This window comes from Heliangelus exortis, chromosome 2, assembly GCF_036169615.1.
Source record: "Heliangelus exortis chromosome 2, bHelExo1.hap1, whole genome shotgun sequence".
Lineage (NCBI taxonomy): Eukaryota > Metazoa > Chordata > Aves > Apodiformes > Trochilidae > Heliangelus > Heliangelus exortis.
The window spans coordinates 77432223-77458514 of NC_092423.1; the positions used below are offsets into that span (position 1 = coordinate 77432223).

Below are 26292 nucleotides of genomic sequence, written 5' to 3' on the forward strand. Positions count from 1 at the left end.
AGCAGCAATGTAGAGAGGACTGAAATGTATGTCATAATACATACTGAGAGAGTGAAGAGTTACTTTTAATGTGAAAATTAGAATCCACACTAGAAACCATCATGTTGTACTGAAAAGTAAATGCAAAAAACAAACATTCATTTCTCAAAATAACTCGCTTCTTGGTGACAGTTTAAATGTTCCTGCACTGTATGGTATAGAATGAAACTTTATCTAAAATGATACAAAGTATGGGGCTCTCATTTAGAAAGGGCAGGTTTTGTCATCAGTGTTTGTCAGAGCCTTGAGAATCCCTTCTTCTTTTTGCTTTAAGTGAAAAGAATAACAAAGGTAATTTTGATTTAATTGTCCCTGTAGTGGAATTTAGTCTTGTCTGTTATGATGGAAGTGTTTTTGAGCTCTTAAATGTGTTGAAAAATACATTTCAAACCACCATTTGCTCATTAGTGATATGTTTTATATCACTATATATTTCCTGTATCTCTTTGGGTTATACAGTCACATTGTGTATGTCCCTGACATAAATACACAAAAGTTTTAGATTAACTAGCTCAAACATCAACTTTTAGATCTTAATTTGGCAGAAATTGTTGCTAGTGGTAGTATTCTTGAGACCCTCAAACGTTTCAAAGGTGGTTTTTATGCATTGATTTTGACATTGCTATTTAGTACTGGTGATTCCAAATCTCAAGACCGGAGAAGTTTAAAACAATGTATTATATCAGCTACCTCTGTAAATAATGTAAATGTCTGGTCTTTTTTAGGTTTAGTACTTGATCATGCTGCCTTTTAACATTAATAATAAAACTGCAGAAGCAGGATTAAGCTGATACAATTCTCTGCAGTTTAATTCCATGCTGTATTCCTTATAAGGAAGACAGTTACTTATCAGTAGCTTATTAGTTAAGTTCCTTATCAGAAGCTGAGTTGTTTAAAAGTCTCATTCAACTCATCAGAAATGTACTTCTATCTGGCAGACTCCTTTTGTTTAATCAGTGTTTGCAATGGGCATGAATTGAAACACAGGAGATGCACTCCGAACATCAGGAACCCCTTTTTTATTGTGACTGGCACAGGTTTCCCAGAGAAGTTGTGTATCCTTGAATATGATGAATATTCATGATGAATATTCATGATCTCCAAGGATGATAAATATCCTTGGAGATATTCATAAGCCATCTAGACATGGTCTTGGCCAACTGGCTCCCTGTCACTCTGTTGGATCAGGGGGCTTGGACTGGATCATCTTCAGACGTCTCTCCCAGCCTCAAACTTTCTGTTATTTTATTTGCTGTGAGTAACAATTCTTACTAGTAAAAGGGCCTGGTAATCTTTAAGTAGGATGAATATCTATGAATGGAAAGATGAGACAACAGCGTTATTTCCTCCTTTCTTTTGGGTGGGGAAGACTTAATTTGTTGTGGCTTTAAGATCACTTCATGAAAGAAATGTATGCCTTTCTGCAGTGGATATATTTTTTTTGGTTGTGGTAATTTTTTGTTTTAGAAATAATTTTGTTTTCACTGGTATAATGATTTTTTAAACTTAGGCTGTTTTTCTTTAGCAACAAAGATAATTTCAGGTTGTAACTGCACTATGCATTTTCTGTCATTCTTGGGTGCTACTTTTGCTTTAAGTCAGTTTCAGTTTTTCAGCATTCAAGTTTCAGATGTAGAGAAAGAAGGCTCCTTAGTTTTTGCTGGTTTTGTCTCTGAGAATTAAGCAGCTGAACTTCCTGTTTCTTGTAGGCAGGTTATAGACAGCACTCTGATATGTGCATCTAATATATAATATTATGTGCAGTAAACCTGATTCTCACTGGTTAGAGACTTCTGATTATCTTCACTTACTCATTCCCAAATTGAGCCTTTGTCAATCATTTAGACTAATAAGGTCCTTTTAATTTTCTTTTTTTTTTCTTTTTTTTTTTTTTTTTTCCCTAGGTGAACAATCAGAGGAAGTTAATTTAGATATTCCCAAAATATATGAGCCAATTCACTCCTTTCATCAGCTACAGAATCGTTTAAATATGTTTTTACAAACATATAATGAGAACATCCGTGGTGCTGGAATGGACATGGTTTTCTTTAAGGATGCTATGATTCATTTAGTTAAGGTACAGTCTTACTAGATTGCCTTTTGTTGTTGTTCACTTGCCCTCAGCACCTGTGAATGGTATAGTGGTGTTCATGAACCAAGGTAAATTACTTCTAAAGTTGAAGCAAGTAATTTATTGCTAGCAAGTACTTTTTCTGTAACTCTGACTATGTGTTAAAACAACTTTTCTGAAAATGCACTGGATGGCACTATTCTTTTATATCTGTCTTTTATGTCTGCTGGGATCTTGGTCTCTTCTAACTCTATTTCAACTTTTCTTATTGTTAATTCTTCTGAGAGCCCTTCAACTCTTTGCAATTCAGGTTAGGATGTAATTGGATGCTTATGAAGGAGTAGGCACAGCAGAGTATGAATAAACGTAGTCTAAAATTCCTTTGTATGCTCACTTCTTTTAAAATTCCTTGAATGTGGATTGAAGCTGTCCATAATTTTTGTCACAGCACAGTTTGATAAGATTGTCCACACAGAACAGGCTTCAGCCAAAGGAGAAGCATTTTTAAAAAAGCAGCCTTCAAATCCTGTTTCTCAGATTCTCCTATTGCTCAGATTCACAGTACAGTTATCTGTATGTCTTGTCATAAATTACTGAGAACTGAATATTGAATTGTACTATCCAACAGATGATATCATAAATATCAAAGCAATTTAAATTTTATTAGTGTTGACAAAAGCATTGCTTATGTTATTTTCAAAATTTTGTAGTGGATTCTTGTCTTTTTGCAAAATTAGTCCTTTTCTCTTTAGGCCTTCTGTGCAAAATGGATGTGGTTCTTTTACAGATTTCTTTAGGAAAACCGTTAAATCAGCATTACATTCACTAAAAAGTTTCTGTTTCATTCCTAGTAAAAAAAATCCATATAAATTCAGGATCAATATTTTTTTTTGTTGTTTTAATTGAAGAGCCACCTGTCAGATATATCTTCTTTGGATAGCTAGTCAATAAACACCTGAAATGTTATCCTGACTTTCACTTGCATAAATGAGTACATAGGGCTCCCATATTCTTGAAAGCAGCATTTGCAACTGTCCCAGTCTGAGTTTTATGTATTATCTAGACTTGAGAGAGGTTCTAAGAGAAAGGTAAGTAAGCAGAATTAAGGTAGTGACTAATCTTGCTGCAGAGAATCCTGGAGACTGTTTCTCCTGAATTTAACTTGGGGAACCATTTCTCATCACAATGAAGTGGCATGGAGAGAAGCGTCTTAGTATAAAAGTTGTCCAGAGGGTATAGTATTGGGGAAATTGTTATTTCCTTCCCATTTTCAATAATTTGTCATGCTGTGAGAGCACATCACTCCCAAATCACAGTTCAGAATTAGTTGTGCTTTGTGGAAGTGTGAAATGCAAATCTATTGGTAATTGAAAGTTCACAGTGATGGAATCAAGTGGTTGCTGTACTACTGGGAGGTTTGCAGAAAATATCACAAAGTGCAAGTGTCCATGGAATATATTAGTAGCGATAAAGAATTCCATAATAAAACCTTAAATTTTCTGTTTGTTCTGCACTTATAATGTAACTTTATTAATACAGTAGCATAAGATTTCTGGGTGCATTAATTTTATCTATTGTAGCAATAAATGAATGTGACCTTCACAGATTTCTCGGGTGATTCGCACTCCTCGTGGAAATGCTCTTTTAGTTGGAGTTGGTGGCTCAGGAAAGCAGAGCTTGACAAGACTGGCATCTTTCATAGCTGGCTATGATACATTCCAGATAGTGTTAACAAGGTGAGCATTAATTAAAATTTAAGTAAATAAATATTTTGTATTTGAATTTTCCTATAAACAAAAAGGTCTCCCAGTCTCTGCAGAGGGAGAAAGAGCAAGCTTAATCTAGGCTGAGCACTGTTGCCTATACTGGAAAGGCATGAAAATATCTTAAGAATTCCTAGTTTACTTGATATTCTGCAAAAATTCTGAGCTTTTACCATCTTTGGAGTAGAAAACGGTCCTTGGTGTTCCATGGGAGTAGATATACTGTTAGTGTCAAATTATCTTTACTCTCTGTGTCTCTACACAGTACATTAAACTCTTCTGAAGGTACTTGTAGGTGATAGCTATTCATAATGCCTTTTTGAATTTGTCTTATGTGATTTGAAATATAGGTATTTCATATTATAACTTGTGTAAGGAGGTGGAATACTTGTTCTTCATGATTAATTTGGTAGATCATATATATGTCAGTATTTTGACAGTCTCTTCAAGAGTATCTTGCTTTATTTCATATTGTTCAACACAGTAGTGGCGTCTTTTGGAATAACTCACAAAAGAAAGAAAGAAACAAGCAAAATTACAAAACTTTCTCTGATTATATGAGAAAATGAATACCTCCAAGAGTTTCTGTAGGACAAGTCAATGATCAAGAAATAGTTTCATCACTCAAGTAAGATGTCACTGTAGAGAGCTAAATTATTTTAATTCTTTTGCAGCTCTGTTGGCTGCAGAAATTGTAGACTCACATGTGATAATGCCTCTTGGTGTAGGTCTCATCAGCTGATCTATCTGAAATAGGAATCACTTCAGTAGAGCTTACAGTACAGCTGACAGAAAAAGCAGAAACCAATTACTGGATATCATTCACAAAGAACTATAAATTCATGCAAAGTGAATTTAATTAGAAAGTGATGTGCAACTTACCATCTCAAGTTGGTTTAATTTAGTTCACCAAAGTAAATGATAATCATATTGCTAACTCAATGTGTATGATAAAGGCTTTTTTGTTTTTCAGGTCAGTATTTTTGTCTGATTTTGAGTACCTAACTAAATAATGTTTCAAATCATTATTTTCCACTGCAGGTGAAACAAAAGGGCACAGAATATTTGTCTTTTCTGTGTTAATTTCTAGTTTTAGTAGTGACTTTGTATTTGAAGTGTTTTGTTTATAAATATATCAGTAGCACATTCTCTTGGAAGGTTCTCTCCCCTTGCACAACAGCAGCTGGGAGAGAGAGGTGATAATATGTGAGAGAAAGAACTCTACAGGCACCAATCAACCCACCATGCCTTGTCTAGTAATTTCTATGTTTCTTAATCTGTTTGTTTGCTGCTGCTTTCTTTCCATTTTATAAAAATGTGAGTGCCACCACTGGTGATGACTTTCACCAGAAGGGCCAGCTAGTTTGAGTTTTTTAATTAATCAATAAAATCTGAAGTATTTTATTACCCAACACATGTCAGAATCTTGTGAGATTACACCTGTCTATTTTTTACTTTTTCTAGAAAAAGAGAAATAAATAGCATGGTAAGACTTCAGGTTTGTGTGGGTTTTGTTGTTGTTTATGGCTTTTTAGCTAGGTTTGAGGTGAGGGGTTGTTGGTTTTTTTATTTTTTTATTGTCATTCTTTTTTTATTGGTGTGGGAATTGAAAAAGAGAGCAGGAAAGAGAAGAACGGATTAGGTATTTTATTTGAGACTTTGAAATGAGCAGATTTTTCCAGTTTTGAAGCTGTTGGAGCAAGTCCAGAGTAGAGCCACAAAAGGTGATCAGAGGACTGAAGTAACTCTCCTGTGTTGAGATAATTGGGTTTGTTCAGCCTGGAGAAGTCAAAGCTCTGGGGAGACCTCATAGTGGCCTTTCAGTAACTGGAGGGGGCCTACAGGAAAGCTGGAGAGGCTCTTCTTACTAGGGCATGCAGCAATAGGACAAGGTGTAATAGTTTCAAACTAGAAAAGGATAGATTTAAGTCAGACATTAGGAATAAATTCTCAGTATGAGGGTGGTGAGACACTGGAAGAGGGTTGCTCAGGGAGGTTTTTATTTGCCCCCTCCATGGAAGTGTTTAAGACTAGGTTGGACAGTGCTTTGAGCAACCTGGTCTAGTGGGAGGTGTCCTTGGCTATGACAGGAGAGTTGAAACTAAATGATCTTTTAAGGTCCTTTCCAACACAAACCATTCCACGATTCCTAATCTAAATGAGTATTCCTAGGCTTGGAGACTTTTTTTACCTTCAGTTACAAGATATTGGTTCTTACTTGTCTTTGCTTGCTTTTTTCTTTCTTTTAACCTGAAGCCCTTTTAAAAAAGACTAAATATTAATACCACTATCCTTTCTTGGTAGATCGTATAACACTTCAAATTTGATGGAAGATCTGAAAGTCTTGTACCGAACATCAGGACTGCAAGGGAAAGGCATCTGTTTTCTTTTTACAGACAATGAGATCAAAGATGAGTCTTTCTTGGAATACCTGAACAATGTTTTATCATCAGGAGAAGTAAGATGCCTCCCTATGATTGTTTTTCTGCTTTTTTAGTTATGTAGTTCTGTAGTAAAATAAATGAATTAATTTTGTTCTTTTATATGTCAAGGGGCATACTTTCACAAATAGCATTCAAGTGCTTTTTATCATTAAATATTATTAGAAATGGAAACAATCCATTATAATAGCTTAGAGTGACACATAATGATTGTAAAATTAAAAATGAACATCATAGTTCTATACAAAGAAATTACCTAAGTCAGACAATTTAAATTTGTTGACAGGTTGTCAGAGAGGTGCGAATTGCTTAAAAGACCCTGGGACTCAGGGAACATTATTCAAGTTTAACAAAATTGTCTGTTAAAATAAATATATTATCAATATACAATTAATTTTTTCATAGTAAATATGTGTCCAGAATAGATAGGATGTTTTTTGTTTGTTTATTTGATATTTATTTATTTCAGGGGTGTGTTTCAGAGTAATTTCTTCTAGTTAGCAGAATATTAAGTGAATAAAGCAAAGCCATTCATATGGCAGAGTAGGTTTTACTTTTAAAACAAGTTGGATTTTAGTGTGTTAATGTCATCACTTCAGGAAAAGTTCTGGTTTAAAGGAGTGGATTGAGTCCTAATAGCTTCAGTGTCTGAAATATATGTTCCTTTCTGAAATGGTAAGTATTAAATGAACTTTATGCTATGTACTCTATTTTGGATCATCTCACAAAGTGTGAAAAAAATCTCCCTTTTTTTCAAAGGTGTCAAACTTATTTGCACGTGATGAAGTTGATGAGATCATTAGTGACCTCATACCCATCTTCAAAAAAGAACATCCACGTAGGCCTCCAACTAGTGAGGTTCTGTATGATTATTTCATGGCCAGAGTCCGTCAGAACCTTCATGTGGTTCTTTGCTTTTCACCAGTAGGTGAAAAATTCCGAAACAGGGCTCTGAAGTTCCCTGCTCTTATTTCTGGATGCACTATAGATTGGTTCAGCCACTGGCCTAAGGATGCTCTAGTGGCAGGTAGGTGTATGTTTTCTCTTTCTGGATATTTAATTCTGTGATTATGGGTAATGAAGATGTTTTAATTGCTTTGAATTTTGCCAGCACATAGGTAGAAGAAACTTAGTTGGTTCTAAAATTTGATATAAATGTTTTCTTCTTTAAAGCTTGTTTTATTAAATTGTTGAAATATTTCTAACCCTTGAAATATTTCTAGCAGAGGAAAACTTTGAACACTGCTAGAAGAAAAACTCCCTTTGATTATGGATTAAAGACATGAGTAAAGAAGGCAAAATATTAATAAAGAAGGTGATTATTAGTGACTGTGGCTGTGATCAGGCACGCAGAGGAAGGCTGTGATTACCCAGTCCCTGATAACTAGCAGTTATCAGCTAGCAGACAGGTTCATAGAGAAAAAAGAAGTTGCAGTGTTTGGAGGTAAAAAAATATACCAGATCCTTGGCTAAACTCTTTACTGAGAGTTACAGTATAATATTAATAATCTGATGGTGGAGAAGAAAGAAGGCTTGGGTTCCAGAAGTTGAGTGAAAGCTTGTTAGCTCAACAGGAGAGCATTTCCCATGTCACAGCTGTACAGTAAGATGGTTGTAATTAGTATTGACATTTTAAATTGAATTTGTAGAAGACATCACGAAGAGGAATCTTAGGTCGTGAATAGCATTCTTTAACTACTATATTTAGAGGTGCTTTCTATTTTACAACTATCTCCTGGTGTAATCAATGTCATCCTTTAACAGACCATATATTGGATGGTGAAATATTAAAAATGCTACATAAGGTACAGCCACATGCAGAGTCAAATATACACAAGTAAAACAGTGGCTTTTAGCAGATGAAGATTCAAATCAGAGGGAATATTTCTTTGTCTTGGTATGTAGGCTTTATATTGCCTAATTTATAAGATAGGAGTTTTTCCTGAATATTTACCCATGTGTCTGTTTTTCCTTCTTTCCTAAGTATCTGAACATTTCCTGGCCTCTTTTGATATGGACTGCACTGCTGATACAAAGAAGGAAATTGTGCAGTGTATGGGCTCATTCCAGGATGGAGTGGCAGAGAAATGTTCTGATTACTTTCAGAGATACAGACGTTCTACACATGTTACTCCCAAATCCTACTTGTCGTTTATTCAGGGGTACAAAACCACATACAAAGAAAAGCATTCTGAAGTGCAGACATTAGCAAACAGGTAAACTGCTCAATTTATTACTGTTTTTCTGTTGTTTTCTTTCCCAGACATGTATGTTTTGTTATGCTTCTTTTCAATGCATGGCTTGGCTCTTTTCACAGTAAAAGGATTAACTTTTTTTTTGAGTTTCCTAAAATTGTGTAAAGGTCTAACTTGGTCAAATATAGTTGCTCTTGGCATATAAGTTGAGGACAATTTTTGGAGTGTAAAAAAGGGTAGTGATGTATGAAAAGCAAGATGGTAGGAAAAAAGTTAATGTAAATTGTTCCCACATACTTTAATGAGTAAAAGAAAACATCTAAATGTAATTTCAGAATATATTCATAATGGCATTTAATTTACCAGAGAGCAAATTCCATTTTCTTGATGAACAGCTATCAAAATATCTTGATATTCATATCAACTGATAGGAACTTGTAAGAAATACTCTTAATGTTTTTAGTTTTGTTATCATAGGGCATAATTTAGGCTGCTGAGCCTAGTTACTTATAGATTGTTAAAATGGTTTTGATATATTTGTTCTCCTTTTCAGATAATTTATTAAACTAATGAAGTATATTTCCAGATTTATCTTCATGTCAGAAATACTCAAATAGAATATAAAATTAGCATTTAATGTAGCAATTGGTATCACTCTCAAGAAAAACTTTCCAGGTTTGAAAGACAGGCACAAAGAGCTGGAAGCCTTTAAGGAAGTCTCAAGCTAGTTTATATCACTTTGAAACATTCTTCACCTTCAAAAGCCAAATTGAGCTACAAATCTTTACTTACGTTATGGGTGAAAACTTGTAAAATAGAGAGGTCTGGTCCTATTTTCTTCCTTCTGATACCTCGAATGTGCCAGATTAGTTCCTGCATGTCAGTTTATTTCACTTAGCCTTAGCTACACAGCCTGGGTTACTTTGGCAGGTGTTACTTTTTATCTGTTCAGTGTTTATTTAGCTGTCCAAGTACTGCTTGGCCTTTGCAGTAGCAGCCTCGGTAGAGCCCAATTAAGCTTGCCTGAAAACTCCCAAGTGAAGACTTAAGATTTTGATTGACAAAAAGTGCTGATGAAGGGTATTTTACTACTGAATCATGGAAGTGTTTTCTCAGTGATATTTTTCTGTTTGTCTCTTTTAGTTGGTCTTGATTTTAATATTTTGAACTTATTAACATTTTCAGTGTCCTCTTCAAATTAGAAACACTGATTCAGGAGATTTCTCACTATTCTAGCCATCAGAAAATGCTTTTTGCTTTATAGAACTCAGTCCTTTGAGTACCAGGGTGGAGCTCAGAAGGGACAGTGATGTCTATGGCACCAAAGTATGAATTTTTCTTCAATGATAAAGGCATAATATTTGAATTAGAAGTGCGTAAAATGTCAAGACACAGACTCTTGTTATAGAATTCTTTTTTGTTTACTTTCTTGATTCTGAAGAAAGGCATGTGTGAAAATTCCTATACAAGTTTTGGTTTTGGTGTAAAACATATTTTTTCTAGCATTCCTTCTGGTTGGTATGATTCATTTTAATGATGGAATAACTTGAGAAGCAGAATACAAATTATTTAGAGAATTACATGCTTTTTATTCTGCTGTTAAAATCCAGAGTGAATACTGGACTGGAAAAATTGAAAGAGGCCTCTGAGTCAGTGGCTGCACTAAGCAGAGAGCTCGAGGTAAAAGAGAAAGAACTTCAAATTGCCAATGAAAAAGCTGACATGGTATGTACAGCCTTCGAAGTGTATTTTTGGTTGTATTTTTTTTAAAAAAAGATTAATAAAATAAAATAAAGTTAAGCACTGGCTTTTCTTACATTCTAGGTGCTGAAAGAAGTTACTGTAAAAGCACAGGCGGCTGAGAAGGTGAAAGGTGAAGTTCAGAAAGTGAAAGACAAAGCTCAAGTTATTGTAGACAGTATCTCAGTTGACAAAGCCATTGCTGAAGAGAAGTTGGAAGCAGCTAAACCTGCTTTGGAAGAGGCAGAGGCAGCCTTACAGGTTATTACTTGGATTGTGTATAACATTCTTTTACTTTGAAAAAAAGATGGCAGGTGCATCTCATAACTCCTTGATTTGCAGAAACTGTATTCAAATAAATAAACATATTTTTAGGCTTGTAAGTTCAGATTTGTTTTTATATTTTCACCTAAGTACAAAAACCAAAGACAGTTTTTCAGAAAAGGGAAAGTTTTAACTTTCACTCAAAACTGTGTTTGATATATCATGTGCTGCAGATTGATACTATACTAGTAAATGAATGTTGCTACTCTTATTAAAGAGCTTGTGTGCAAAGATTGAAGAACTGCCTTCCATGTAAAAATGTATATAATAGTGCACTTTTCAAGAAATTAATCTCACAGTTATTATGGATTAGCAGATTTCTTTCTAAGGATTCATATAATGGAATTCTGCTTGCAGCAAAGATGAATTTGTAGTAAAATATTTGATTGATTTCCCAGATTTAAAAAAAATAGTCTGTGGTTGATTATTTCAGTTAATTTTTGTACATATGCTAGGACTGCCAGATGTTACACTAAGAGACAGGTACAGAATAGCTTATAGGTGTTTTTAAACATATATATTGAGATTACTTTTTTAAGGTTTGAGTAAGAATTGTCAAAGGTCACTAAACCTTTGTTGCACTTTGCCCTGCAATAAAATTTTCATATTAAATGCCCAGCTAGAAGTAAATAAGTAAATCCATAGAAATTAAATGCAACTCCTCTGCCACAATTTGGATTATAGCAAAAAAGGCAGGGCTGAGTTTCCTAAAGGTCACTAAGAAACAGCAGTTGAAGTTTCTGCAAAGGTATGTGGAAAAAGTCTGCTGAAAAATGAACCAGGTGCACAATAAACCCAACAGACAGCAAAATATTAAAGGGAAACAAAGAACAGGCAAAAGGAAGGTGATCAGGAGAATGTGCAAAAATATATTATCCCTTTCTTGAAGGATAAACTTAGGTAATAATTCACTTTCTCTGTGAATTCGCAGTGAGGCACATTCCAGTCTAGAGATAATGTGTCAGAACTCTTGCAAGAATCTGTTGCTTGCTATTTGTCACTGTCATAGACTCAAACTCATTAAACTGCCTGTAAATAAGCAGAGCTTCTGATCCAAGTTTTGTCTGTTCTAGGAGCTGGACTGCCCATCAGCAGTGACCATGTTTCAGTTCTTTTTTGCTTTGTATGTGGTGCAGTGTGCACTACTGCTCAAACCAGTGCTTCTCTAAGGAGGGATTTTCAGCAGACATTTCTTTTAGCCCTCTTTGATTCATGATATACCCTGGAAATATGAGTTATATTTTTAAATTTTCACCACAGGGTTACTTGATTTTACTTAATAGGGCTTAGGTTTTCAAACATTTTCATAATTTTTTCTTTTTTCTTATGGGCCTGCTTCTGCAACAGGAAAATTCCCAGTAAGATGAATCAGAAGGTTCAAATATCAGTGTATCGGGCCTTCTCACTGGTTTCCTTACTCAGTTTCTGGTCAAACTCTGTACTTTTAAAAATAGGTAAACTTTAAAGATGTTTCTCTTTTGCTCTCGCTCTGTCTCTCTCTCTCTCTTTTTTTTTTTTTTTTTTTTTTTTTTTTTTTTTTTTTTTTTGTGCATGGTAGTTTCAAGTTTTTAGGTGGTGCTGTGGTGGTGGCTGAGCTGACATTTCACAGTAGCTGTTGGAGGTAGTAGTGAAAATAAGGTTGGGGGTCCTTCTAGCTTTGTTCTTTTCAGAGGTAAACCAATTTCAATTAAAAATAATATGAATTTTTCTTCTTTCAATGAATTAATATTGTAGATGAAATTCTGCTTTGTGTCTTACTAAATAAACAATAACAGTACTTGCTATATCTTTTGTTTTAAATTCATAGACAATAAAACCTGCAGACATTGCTACTGTCCGGACACTGGGTCGACCTCCTCACCTCATTATGCGTATCATGGACTGTGTGTTACTGCTCTTCCAGAAAAAAGTGAACAATGTGAAAATTGATCAGGAAAAATGCTGTACCATCCCATCCTGGCAAGAATCTTTAAAACTGATGACAGCAGGGAATTTCTTACAGAACCTACAGGTGCTTGTGCAAGCTTCTTTTTTGATTTCTTTTTAACTTAAGAAAATAGGGGACAGGGTTGTCTCTGGTGTTTATAGGAGCACAAATAGAAAAGAGGAATTAGGCATGAAATATATCTGAAAAGTTAAAAGATTAAAAATAAGTGCATCAAAATGAAATAAACTTGAATCCTTCTGGCGAAGTTGGGTCATAAATCAATTATAGTTTCTCCTAAGTAAGGCAATTGAATTACTTTAAATTACAGTGACAAATGATTCAAAGCTGTAAGGATTTGGTTTGAATAGCCATTACTTATCTGTTTCATTAAAGTTGATGGAAAACATTTCTTTCTAGTACCGAACTTTTAATTCATTTTCAACACTTGTGCAGTGACTTGCAAAAGAATAGATGCATATTTGGATGTACAAATCAGAATTTTTTAAAATCTGAGGGGTTTAGCTCCATAACCTGTGTAGGGAATAACTGACAAATAAATTCCTTTTCATAATTTGTATTATGGTTCATCTACACAGAATAAATTGTACCTTGTCCTGCCCCATTGGATGTTCTTATGTCTGATTTCTGCATTTTGAGAGTTAATCTCTTTCGAGTCCAGTGGGAAATCATAGATGGCAGGCTTGACCAACTTTGTATGGTTGGTAGTGCCATGGATGCAATTTATGTCATGTTTATAGTACATCTACTCATAAGAATTTTTAATTTGCTGAGGGGTTCAATATTTTAACCACCCTTATTTGTGCTTTATGGAACAGCTGATTTTCAGTTTAATCAGTGATGGACTTTCATTATGCCTTGTGAATAAACCTTTTAAAAACCCCAATATAGAATATTGTCCATCTCCATTTTTTTGGAGAAAAGAGGGGGTCAAAATAAAGTCTTAAAATTGAAACACATTCCACTAATTAGATGAGGAAATTTAAGGAGAAGATATCTGGCTTGCCCTTCGAAAGGACTGTCTTCTAGTATTTATGTTTATGAACCAGAGCCAAGATTTCGTTTTTGAAGATTGTAAAAGTTACTTACTCAATATTAAAGAAAATAGAATTTCAAGCAGACTGTCAGTGATATGTTGTATCAATAATTAACTATGTAATAATAATGGATCTTGTATGATTGTGAATATCATAAATGAAGGCGAACTTCAATTTTGTAGGAATATAGAATCGAGTGGAATAACTTTGGCAAGCCCTTAAAGTTGCATGAGACAGAAAATTTTTAGCTGTTCATATGATTTGTGACCTTGTTAGCATTCTGTGCATGCTGAAATGTATGTATGTGCAGCTTACATACATTAAATCCGTGACGTACATTGCACTTTTTTTTTTAAAAAAAAGCAATTTCCAAAGGACACCATTAATGAAGAAGTGGTAGAACTCTTGAGCCCTTATTTTGAAATGGTGGACTACAATATTGAGACAGCTAAGAGAGTATGTGGGAATGTTGCTGGCCTTTGCTCATGGACCAAAGCTATGGCTGTATTTTTTTCCATCAACAAAGAAGTATTACCTTTAAAGGTAAGTCTGTTAACCAGTGGGAGAAACTCAGACACTCTTTGCTCCTTCCTCTCACCACCTCTGTGCAGGGGATTAAATCTGCTGGAGTTATAAGCTGCCTTATCTCAACTAGTGCATGCCTCTGTAGCAATTTATCTTGAAAATAGTAACACTACAGTAAAATATATTTTTAATATACTAACACTTCTGATTTGTCAAAATTATGAAAGAGATTGTGCTGTTTTATGTCTCTGGCCCCCTTCTGAGTGAGGCTGAAGCAGCTGCCATCTTGTTTAATTCACTATTGCAATTGCTTTAATTTAAGTTGGAAAAACTTGAGATCTGGTTCTTTTAATGTTTAGAATCTCATATCATAAGAAGACTACAGAAACTGTTCATTAGTGTTTAGAAAAAAAACAGGCCAAATAGTTGTTAAAAGTTAAGAACAGAAGTCAGAAAAACATGGCCAAGCATGATCTTAACATAGAATAGCTTGTATTTATTATAGGAATGACTGAGAGTGAAGTGAGATTTGTAGTTAGACAGGATCTTTCATTAGAAAAGGATATTTGTTGGAGAAATCAAATAGTCTTACAGTAGCACCAGACTTTATTGCAGGCCAAATCAGAGTAATGTTTGTGTCAGATGGAGAATGGATGATATTCCCGGAAGTTTTCTAAATATTTCTAAGTATTGTTTTTCTAATTGGTGTTAGACCAACAGCTTAATTGCAGTTAACTGCAATAAGAAATTAGATTGTAAAATTCAAATAATACTTTTTAATGGATGATGAAATCTTTTCTGAGCAATTTGATTTTGAAATGTAATACCTGTAAAACTCTTTGATATATAAAATAGCAAATGCTTTGAGATGTTGTGTGTATGAATAAATTTATATATCTGTACACTTTCTAGGCTAATTTAGCAATCCAGGAAAATCGCCTAGCCAATGCTATGCTGGATCTGCAGAAAGCTCAAGAAGAACTGTGTGCCAAACAAGAAGAATTAGATATTGTGCAGGCAGAGTATGAAAAAGCAATGAGAGAAAAACAGGTGAACTGCTCTTCAGAGAAAAGAAACTATTTGAATATTCCAGAGGCTTGCTACCCATACTTACTGGAAAACTTAATGCATTTTCTAAGTTTCACTGCTATTCCTTGGAAAGGTTCTTGATGGATAGAGCATGAGAGAGAGAGAGATTATTTGGATACCTCCTCTTTGGATTCTACTTCTCTGCTTCTCTACCTATCCTTTCACACTCAGTCTTCTACCTTCTCAAAAACTATTTTATACGGATTGTTTAGTGCCTCCTGCTGCTACATCAAGTTTCATTAATGTATGTTTTCTGAGCATAATGTATTTGAAATTATGAGCAGAGTTCCTCAGATTTAATAGGTACCAGGGATTTCACGTATCATCTAACATGTATGCCAATATGAAAGTTAAGAGCAGAAGTATTAAAAAATTAAATCACATTTATCACAGGTGCTGATAATTCATCCTGACAGATATTTTCCATCCCACTCTTTCCCCTTCTCTTCATGGTGATATAAGTGTTTGAGAATATATTTTTCATCTGTTTCTTAACTACTTTTAAAATTAGATGTAGAGGATTTTCTGGCCTATCAGATCCATGACTGTAAACTGTATTTTTTGTTGTATGGTTTCCTCTAGACTTTGCTTAAAGATGCTGAGCGTTGCCGTCATAAAATGCAAACTGCTTCAAGTCTTATAAGTGGCTTAGCAGGTGAAAAAGAGAGATGGACAGAGCAGAGCAAAGATTTTGCTGTACAAACCAAGAGGCTAGTGGGTGAGCTTTTATCCACACCTTTGAACTTGGAAGTTAGTCTCTTGAGTTGTATTGGGTAATGAAACTGAAAACATTAGACATTGTTCTTTGTAGCTTAGCTTCCCTGTTCCTAAATTGAGTATAATTGTTATTAATTCTCTCGCTAAACTTCTGCTAGGTAAAAAATACAATATGAGAGGAAAGTTAATGTTAAAAAAAAAACAGTAACTGTGTACTCTAGGCTTTTACTTGACATGTATGACATGTAGTACAAACTTCAGATGCTGTTTTAACTTGACTGATGTTTGTAGATAGTAGTCTAAAGAGACTGATGTGTTAGCAAGTACCAATAAAATGTCTGTAACTGAGAATAAATATGGAGGAAAGAAAGACTGATATTCAGGCTCTAGCATTTATTTTCAAACAAACTTTGATAAAGTTACCACCTATCAGCTAGAGAAGGAAACAGTTCATTCATTCACAGATAAGTTGTAATATTTTGTTTTGGTTTTTTATTTTTTCTCTTTCAGGTGATGTACTCTTGGCTACAGCTTTTCTGTCCTATTCTGGTCCTTTTAACCAAGAGTTCCGCAGTCTACTATTAAATGACTGGCAAAGAGAAATGAAAAGCCGGAAAATCCCCTTTAGTAACAACTTAAACCTCATAGAAATGTTGACTGATGCTCCAACTATCAGTGAATGGAACCTGCAAGGATTACCAAATGATGACTTCTCAATACAGAATGGAATAATTATCACTAAAGCATCTCGTTATCCTTTATTAATTGATCCACAGGCACAGGGTAAAATTTGGATTAAAAATAAGGAAGGCAGAAATGAAATTCAGGTAATAGGAAAGCTCAATCTTTTATAATCCCAAAAAATTCTTACCTGACAAAACATTACAATTCAGCGATCCAAACAATACCTAGGAAATGCCTCTTATATAAATGCCTACTCTGGATATAAAGGATATCTCAGATATCTTTTGGTAGATTTGAGATATGGATATGTTCAAAATTGTATAGTTCAAGGTTATTAGTACTAGTGAATTGATTTGTTTAATGAAATATAAACTATTAGAAAATAGACTAGATGGGTGATGTCAGGCAAGGACTGAAGTTTATTTGCAGACTATTACAAGCATTAGGGAAAAAACCAAGTAAGTTATTAATACACGTTCATATAAATGTTTAAAAATGAAGATGCACAGCATGATATTTTGTAATAATTTAATCAGACATTATTTATAATTTCTACTGTACTAGCATGGATGTCAGGTGCTAAATATTCTGCAAATATACAGGCAAGGCAGTATTCAATAACGTGTAAAGGAAGATGTGTCAGTTCAGTGCTGAGAGGGGAAAATATGAGAAAGTCCTTGCTTGCTACAGTTATAATTACACCAATAAACCATCTTTTTTTAAAGATATCACTGCAAAAGATAAAGAGGAGCTTGAAGGATGATGATAGAGTATTACTAGGAAACTACTTTCATTCATGTTGATTGTTATCTCAGTGTGGAACATCTTAATGGTTGCTTAGCTAGTTATGCTTAGAAATTACTATTAGACTTTAACTATGGAGTTATAAGCAAGCTAAGCTGAATGTGCTCTGTGCACATGTTGAAATTAATCACAATTGTTCTAAGGACTACTTTTTAAAGCCAAGTGTCTTTAATGGCTTGTTTAATATAAACCCCTAGTTTTCAAGGGAAAACAAAGCCCTAATCTTGCAATTGACCTCGGTGCAGTTTGTCTTGGTGATACTAATTTTATGATAAACTTGAAGTTGATAAAAAGTTCCTGTGAATTTATGGCCTAGCTGCACTGATAGCATATCAAAACTTTAAGTGCTCAGTGTTGTTTTTCTTCTACTTTTGTAGCTGAAATGTAGAAGTTTGCAATCAGTGAGATCTGAGAATATGGCCCAGCAATGCTGCTTTTCCTGTGGCCTCAGTCCTTGCCTTAATTCTAACCATAGGATCATTGATTTCAACAGCAATTTAAATAAATTAATCTATAAATATAAACAAACAGAAAGCTTTGTAACTGGACATAACATAATATATGTTTGCATTTTTAGATCACTTCTTTGAATCACAAGTATTTTAGAAATCACTTAGAAGACAGCCTTTCATTGGGAAGACCTCTTTTAATAGAAGATGTTGGAGAAGAGCTTGACCCAGCACTTGATAATGTTTTGGAAAGAAACTTCATTAAAACAGGTTCATCCAACAAGGTAAAAATAACACAAATGAGCAAACAAGTGGAAACAGTTCCCTCACTCCACCACTTGCCCTCAACAAAGCAGCTCCTATAAAATACATACTTACAAAAGATTAAACTCATATTTAAATTTGAGTAATGCTTACAGAAAAATAAAGTTTAATTTTAAAGTTAAAAAAGTTAATGCATTTAACCTATAGCATTCCTCATCCCTTTGCTTATGACAATAAAAAAACTGAAATATTTGTGAATTAATAATTTAAAGTGTTCCATTGATATTCTTAACAAATTCTTTGCATCATATATATAGTTTCAAGCTGGATTTTTACACCTTTGAACAGAAAGATGTAACTTCTCTTTTTACATGCAGTATCTGAAAGAGTGTGTACTTCGTAGCTCATGATGTCTTTTCAATACTTTTCTTAAGGTGAAGGTTTGTGACAAGGAAGTAGACGTTATGAGTGGCTTCAGACTTTACATTACTACAAAACTGCCAAATCCAGGTTACTCTCCTGAAATTAACGCTCGAACCTCCATCATTGACTTTACTGTGACCATGAAAGGTCTTGAAAATCAGCTCTTGGGCAGAGTTATTCTCACAGAGAAACAGGTAAAATACTTAATTGTACTGGCTATATTTCTTACATTTACCTTTGGAAGACTTTACTTTCGTTTTAATTTGTTAGTCTCTATTCCTATATTGCAGTGTAACTTTCTGTCTCCCTCTATTGTGACTCTCCTTAATATAATCTATTAATGATGGTTTAAAAGCTGGCACAGAAAAAATTAAGTCACTCAAATACAAGTTTCTGTTTGTCTTTATTGTCACAAATGTACGACACCTTACTTTTCCTCCCTAAATGGGTTAGAATTTCATGAGAACCGTCTCTGAAAAAGAAAAGGACCTGGAATAAAATCTGATAGTCTTCTGTGTACATGCTGTGAATCTCATGGCAATATAACTTAGTTACTTCCTTGCTCCAAGGGGAAACAGGCTGACTACTTATTTTCAAACTGCATATTTATTAGTTGTGGAAGTCCACGTTCAGGATGACAATCTCAATACACATGCCACCAGCAGTTTTAAGTCAAATGTTGAGATCAAATGAGACAGTATGCATCTTTTAGCCGGGTATTTAAATAAGATTTTGGTAATAGTTGCCGTATAGTTTCATTTAAGAGGAATGAGTCTAGTTATTGTGGCATCTATTGAGGTGTCTGTCCTGCCCTCCTCCCTCTGATCTCTCCCCCAGTCTTCCCCCAAAAGATGCTCCTCCTTAATGGTCTCAATCATCTTTGTGATGTCAAGTAGTTGTATTTCATTCCTGATCAGTCCATGGAGCTTAATTTTTCTCAGATGTGCAAAGCAATAGCCTGAGAAGTAATGTACTCAAGTTGGAATGGAGGAAATTTTCATGAGATATTAGGAAAAGATGATTACATTGAGAGGGGCCAAAAATAAGAGCAGACTAACCAGGGATGTTGCGGAATCTCCATTATTGGAGAAGTTCAAGACTCAACTGGACATGCCCTGAGCAACTGACCTGTTTAGATTTGCTTTGAGCAGAGCAGGTTTGAACTAATTAATTTCTGGATATCACTTCTAAACTGAAATTATCGTGCTATTCTATGGTATATTTGCTACTAAATGTTACTAAATGTTAAAGTCTAATGGATGGACATGCAGTGCTCTCTGGACCAGCTTCTTAGAGTGTTTTGTTTATGACATCTGAGTATATTTATTCCAGATAAATGACAAGTTGATCAGTTGAGAGGTGGGGAAAATACAGATTAAAGAATTTACTTTCTACTTCTCAGTTTACCTGGCCTCTTGTATTTGCATCCCATGGTTTTAAGTTTCCTGCAGAATACATTTGTACCTACTGGCCTGTGCAAAACATTTATTTCCTATGGTATCTAATTATACATCTTTGGGAATTTTGATATTTCCCTCTTAAGTGTCTGTATTCTTGCTACCTTATTGTAGCATTTGTTAGGGAGCTGGTAGCATTGTTTCCCATGTGACAGTTCACCAAATGATTTGAGCAGTCAAGAATGTCAAAGAGTAACTGGTATATCTGCATAAATTTAACTCTATTTCTTGGAATAATTTGATTTGAGACACGTGGTATATGTTTGAATGTTGTATAACTTAACACTGTTTTAATTATATATTTTGAAGCATTGTCTGTAACATAATTTGGCACGAAACTTGCTTATTTAGTGGTGTAAGAATAGATATGTTAGATTAGTAGTGGAATTATAAAAGAATTTATGGATTTTTGAATTTTCACATTAGCATTTCAAGATTTGTGGTAGGAAAGGCTCAAGTTTTGTAAGGAGCAATTGATGCAAATTCTTGCACTCATGAATCATTTTGCAGCAGCTTTTGTATTTTGTGAATATTAACAATATTTAACATTCTTTGGTGCAGCCTGTAAAATGATGTCAGATTGCGATAGCAATTCTGTAAAGTTTGATTTGAAATAACATCTTTGGTGCAAGGTCTGAATGTATGTTTATGGTAGCTTAGCTTAGCTTTCTTATTTGCATCTCTGATGTAAGGACTATAAATTCTTGCAGAATCTAGATATGCAGAAAAATTTCAAATGTGCACACTCTCTGATGGGAAAAAAATATTTTAAAAGCTTAATAGATGGATTTTTCACTGAGATTTTAATCTAAGATTACTTCACTCGCTTTGGTTTGGCCATTCTGCTCCAAAATTGTTTCTCAGGCTCTTCTTTTGAAGAAAATGTAACCTTCTCTTTTTAAAATGCATTGCACTCTGAAATATGTTTAACCTTTTAAACTGAGCTCAACAAAACATGAAATTTAATTTGGCTCAGAATGATTTCTCAGCATAATGATTATATTTAATTAGATGCTAACATTCCTTTAATGCTATACTTTAAAAAATTATTTCTGCTTTACCAAACTTGCATAATGCTTGCCTTGCTTCATTACTGCTACCTACTTTTTATTCTTTAATTCCATCAGGCATCAGTTGATTAAATGAAGTTAACTGAAATTTTCGGGGAATCTTTCATCAACTTCTGTCTGAATTTTTAAAATCTGTATGCACATCTTCTAAGTTGTGTGACATTTACATTATTCTATGACAATGGTCCCAATCAATCTTTTCTACCTGATTATGATGTTTCAATATGCCTTTGGTACAGTTACATGGAAAGAACCTAAATGTGATAATGAGATGGAGATGATTTTTTTTTTTTTTAAATTTCCTTTTAAAAATAAAAGGGCTTTCTTTACAAGAACTAAATACTTGAAATACTTAATGTTGCCAGAATGGAGAAGAGAGAAGACTATGATTTTAAAATGTGGGAAAAAATTCAACAGCATGAAAAATTGCAACAGTGTTGCAAATCTATATAAATGAAACCTACTCAAATCTGGTATTAAAACCTTTCCTTAAGTCTTGTTAAAGTCTCAGTCTCATAATGACTCTAGTGCTATGTGAGATCTTGTATTTGGTGGTGGTGTTGCTGTTTCTTCGAAATAGTTGCAGCACATTTGCAGTGCTGAAGTGGACTTTAAAAACTAAATATCTTTTTAATTTTTATTTTTTATTTATTACTCTTCTGTTTTCCAAATATTACTGTGTATTCCATCAGGAATTAGAGAAAGAGAGAACAGATCTTATTGAAGATGTGACTATGAACAAAAGGAGAATGAAAGACCTTGAAGACAACCTTTTGTTCAGACTTACAAGTACAAAGGGTTCTCTAGTAGATGATGAAAGTCTAATAGTTGTTTTGAGTAATACTAAGAAGACTGCTGAGGAGGTGACACAGAAGTTGCAATCTTCTGCTGAAACTGAAGTACAGATCAACTCAGCTCGTGAAGAGTACAGACCTGGTGAGTGAGTCAAAGTAGTAATAAAAGGCAAATGACTGGAATGAAAAGTTAAACCAGGAATGCTTCAACAGAGGAGAAATGATAAGATTAGATCAGGAAGACCATCATGAGTGGGAAGGATCTCTGTTTTCTTATAAGTAAATTGTGCCTGGGAAATGTCACTTTGAACTAATGGTGGAGAAAATGGAGTGGTCTATTCTCTGCCTAGACTTCCCATTGTGCTGTCTACAAGAATACATGTCCATTTGGTCTACTGAGTAAGAACTTGGGAAGGCTTGGTTGGTCTTTCCTAGATGTTAAATTGTTGCCACTTCTATGGACTGTCATTGAGACCAGTCATTAGGGCATTTAGGTAACTGTATGTTTGAGTTCAACATGTTAACATTATTTTAGAGTGCCAGTATAATCAGAAAGTCTTTTTGTATCTGTTTGGATGAATCCTTCGTGCATCCTTTCATAGATCCTTAGGTTATTGCAGTCAGAACAGTCATCAGTCTTTTGACTTTTAATTAACAGATGAAAACCTGTGAAAAAAGGACAAAAAAATATGCTCTCTGGAATTGTGTTATATCTTCAATTTAGGGAATGCTTGAATAAATGGTTAGTGTGCCAGAAATCATTGCAGAATTTGTAATAACATTGTATTTAAAGTTAAGTGACTGCTGAAAGTAAGTTAAATCACTGCTGGGTAAGTTAAATCAATACAGTTCATGAAGTTGCTGTAAAATTCTGTAAAGAGAAATGTGTTTGGATCCTCAAACAGTAATTCAAACCTAACAATTACTTTTTGTGTGTTATACTTATTATCTGAATATTGCAGTATAACATTCATATTGTAATATATGCAAACTGGGTGTCACATAATACATTCCAGTTACACAAAGGACTTTTTTGAACTAACTTGTAAATGAGGATTAAGTGAATATTTTAATTATTTTTCTGGCCAGTAAAAACAGAGTACCACAAGGATCTGTGGTTGAACTCAGTGTACTTACTGTAGAGAGTTTAAGTTTTCTACTCTGCATTTCTACACTGAACACAGTCTTCTTTCCTGTCCTTCAGTTGCAGCTCGAGGTAGCATCTTATACTTCCTTATTACAGAGATGAGCATGGTCAATGTGATGTATCAGACTTCAATTCGACAGTTTTTGGGGCTTTTTGACCGCTCCTTGTCCAGGTAATTTAGCTAACAATAACTATCATTTTTACTTTCCCAGACCTGGAGGTGGCTGTTTTATTGTAAAGATTTGTTGTATTAATGCCAAGAAGAAGAGTGTTGCTCACTATACTTTTGACAGGAATTATCAACTTAAATGCCCATAAGCCTTTATCTATCAGTTACTAAGGGAAAGAACCTTCAAATGTACTTACAGTCCTTAAAAACTAGGCATTAGGTTATTAAAAAACACTATACTTTTTTATTTTCAGCTATGTAGTCTTTGTTAGGAAGGATTTTTGTTGCTTTTGTTGCTCCTTTGATCTGAAAGTTATTTCTAGCTTGCTGCCTGATATTCTCTGTTTGTGATCTACTTTTTCATTATTTTGAAAGTTCTAAACTATGGCTTTTTGTCTTTTACATAGTATTCCCTTTGATAAAGCCTATGGAAACTGACATTCAAATGCAGACCTTTCTTCCAACAGGTCTACCAAGAGCCCTATAACTAGCAAGAGGATTACTAATATTATTGAACATATGACTTATGAAGTGTTCAAATATACTGCCCGAGGGCTCTATGAGGAGCACAAATTTCTTTTCATGTTATTACTTACACTGAAGATCGATATACAAAGAAACAGAGTGCAGCATGAAGAATTTTTGACACTTATTAAAGGTTGGAACAATGGAACAATTATTAAACAGAGCACATATATTATTGTCTAAAATCTGTGGCTTCCTTTTGCACATTTTTTCAGTCAACTGAAAGAATATAATCTTATTATTTTCATCTGGTGATTAAAAATTTGGATTTCTGTAACTTGTGTTTTCTTTTTTTAATTTTTTTGTCAGCTTTCTTTTAGCTCCTGTTGAATTTCAAGGAAGGCAGATGTACGTTTTAGCAAAGTTATTGCATTATCTACAACATGAAATCAAAGAAAAAACATTGAAATTAAGCTTCAGGTTTTTTTCTCCATAAACTCAAGCTTATTCTTTTACAGTAAAAAATAGATTTAGCTTGCAATGGAAACTGTAATGAATTTAAACAAGTATATTTTAAGCTAGTATGAAAAATAAGGTTTAAAAATAAATTTTGCGTGTTACTTAACTTGGAAATTTATTTATAACCATCCTTAGTCATTAAATAGTCTTTCTTCAGACTGGGAAGACTTAATCACATATACATTTTTCCAGAGAGATCCTATTTTATATATTTTTTTGTCTTTTTGGGAGTTTCCAGCTCCATAGTTATAACTGATTCCTGATTTCTTGCAGGTGGTGCTTCCCTGGACCTTAAAGCTTGTCCTCCTAAGCCAGCTAAATGGATCCTGGATATGACTTGGTTGAACTTGGTGGAGCTCAGTAAACTTAATCAATTTTCAGACATTCTTGATCAAGTAAGTAAGAGCTCTTTAAAAGGAATCTCTTGTTTGACAAGGTTCACCTTTTAGTGATCAAGGCATGTGGTGGGAAACTGGTTTATTTTGTAGAACAGAATGAAACTAACAGTAGATAAGCACAGTTATGTTCCCAACTACTAAGAAACCTGTATTCATAAAAAGACTTATCCTCCTAAAGGAAAATAAGAAGAAAACTGAATGTTTCATGCCCATTATAATTAAAGTACTCTTAGACTGACATACAGCTTGCTATTATCCAGTTCTCATGATGCAACTTGAATCTTCTTCCATGATGTTGTTAGACTTCCTGGTATCCCTGTTGTGCTTTCTTATACAATATTTTATGATACTTATTCCAGTATTTCCATGATTCCATGGAATGTAAGAGTTAGGGGATGAGTGTTCACTAAATTCAACACTTTTATGAATAGTCTTAATGGACAGTAAATGTATAGTAGCTAATGGTATTAGTAAACAATATTTGGTGTATGTGTACAGTACGTACTGTACAGTCATGAGGGGAGGAGGTAAATATTTAGTGTTCTCAAACTCTAAAATGTCTGTTTTTTGTCCTTTGTCCTTGCTCTGCCATTATGCCGTAAATGGAAAATACTGAGTAGCAGTTCTTTGTTTTTCAGACTATGAACAGTTACAGCTATCGTAGAATTCTACAATTTTGCACTTAAAATCTAAAAGCTTACCCCCCCCTTTTTTTTTAATAGCCTTACAAAATATGTGCATGTAAACAAACGCCTGCATGTGGATTATGTGGCTCTGACCCTCACCTAAAGTTTGTGACACGGTGGCAGTTAAATGTGACTTGTCTGTTTAGTGAATTTTAGTCTTTTGATGGTATGACTGCAGATTTCCAGAGCAGAGAAACAGTGGAAAACCTGGTTTGATAGTGAGAATCCTGAAGAAGAACCATTTCCTGGTGGCTATGGTCAATCCCTGGACTGCTTCAGACATCTTCTTCTTATCAGATCTTGGTGTCCTGACAGAACTATAGCTCAGGTACATTTGTATAGCCAACATAATCTATTTAGGTGTCATTAGAATATTAGGATTGCAGTTCAATACTTTTTACTTAATGCTAAACTCTTTTTTTCTAATGGATATATAAATTACATTTTCTGAAATTCTTTTCAGACAAATCATGGATTTATTACAAGGGCAGTATTACTGAAATTATTGCAGTATATTGATTGAATATTAGCGGATGATTTTACTGTGGAGATAGAATTTCACCTGGAAATGTATATGCTTGTTCAGTTCTGCTTTATCAGTTGAGAAGGTATTTGTTACTGTCCTTGCTGATATTACTCACTGAAATTGTACAATTGTCCTCAGGTTAGGCTGAAGTAAAGTTTTTCATTAATTCAGTTGATTAAGAGAAAGTAAAACATGAAAATTATTTAATTCAGGAACCATTTGTTGCACGGGAGAATTAGACCCACTTTTGAAAATGATATTTATAGAAATGACAGGATCATGAAGGTTGGAAAGGACCTCAAAGATCAGGAAGTCCAACTGTTAATATATTAAGATCTGTTAATTTTTCTTTAAATTTAAGACCATCTCTTTATAAAGGTGAGAAATGTAAGACTTAAAATTTAATAAGCATTTAGACCAATTTTAAGAAAAATAAGTTTGTATCATTCTATTTTTAAACTTAATGTTCTTCGTCAGTGAAAAAAGAATAAAAATTGTACATTTGCTGACAGTTTCAGAGCAATGGCTGGCAATTAACTGAAGTCAGAATG

At 34.1% G+C, this 26292-nt stretch overlaps 1 protein-coding gene across 1 annotated transcript in view; it reads left to right on the top strand.

Moving 5' to 3' along the window:
* Positions 1-26292, top strand: part of DNAH5 (dynein axonemal heavy chain 5) — a 122049-nt gene that overhangs the window by 81879 nt on the left and 13878 nt on the right. Inside the window, exons 52-70 of the mRNA XM_071736666.1 lie at positions 1944-2116; positions 3716-3846; positions 6178-6331; positions 7074-7341; positions 8299-8530; positions 10120-10234; positions 10334-10510; positions 12381-12584; positions 13919-14098; positions 14993-15130; positions 15752-15887; positions 16397-16713; positions 17952-18107; positions 18522-18704; positions 21730-21973; positions 23036-23150; positions 23615-23805; positions 24405-24526; positions 25394-25543. Coding sequence (XP_071592767.1) covers positions 1944-2116; positions 3716-3846; positions 6178-6331; positions 7074-7341; positions 8299-8530; positions 10120-10234; positions 10334-10510; positions 12381-12584; positions 13919-14098; positions 14993-15130; positions 15752-15887; positions 16397-16713; positions 17952-18107; positions 18522-18704; positions 21730-21973; positions 23036-23150; positions 23615-23805; positions 24405-24526; positions 25394-25543 — 3386 coding nt within the window. The remainder of the gene's footprint in view (positions 1-1943; positions 2117-3715; positions 3847-6177; positions 6332-7073; positions 7342-8298; positions 8531-10119; positions 10235-10333; positions 10511-12380; positions 12585-13918; positions 14099-14992; positions 15131-15751; positions 15888-16396; positions 16714-17951; positions 18108-18521; positions 18705-21729; positions 21974-23035; positions 23151-23614; positions 23806-24404; positions 24527-25393; positions 25544-26292) is intronic.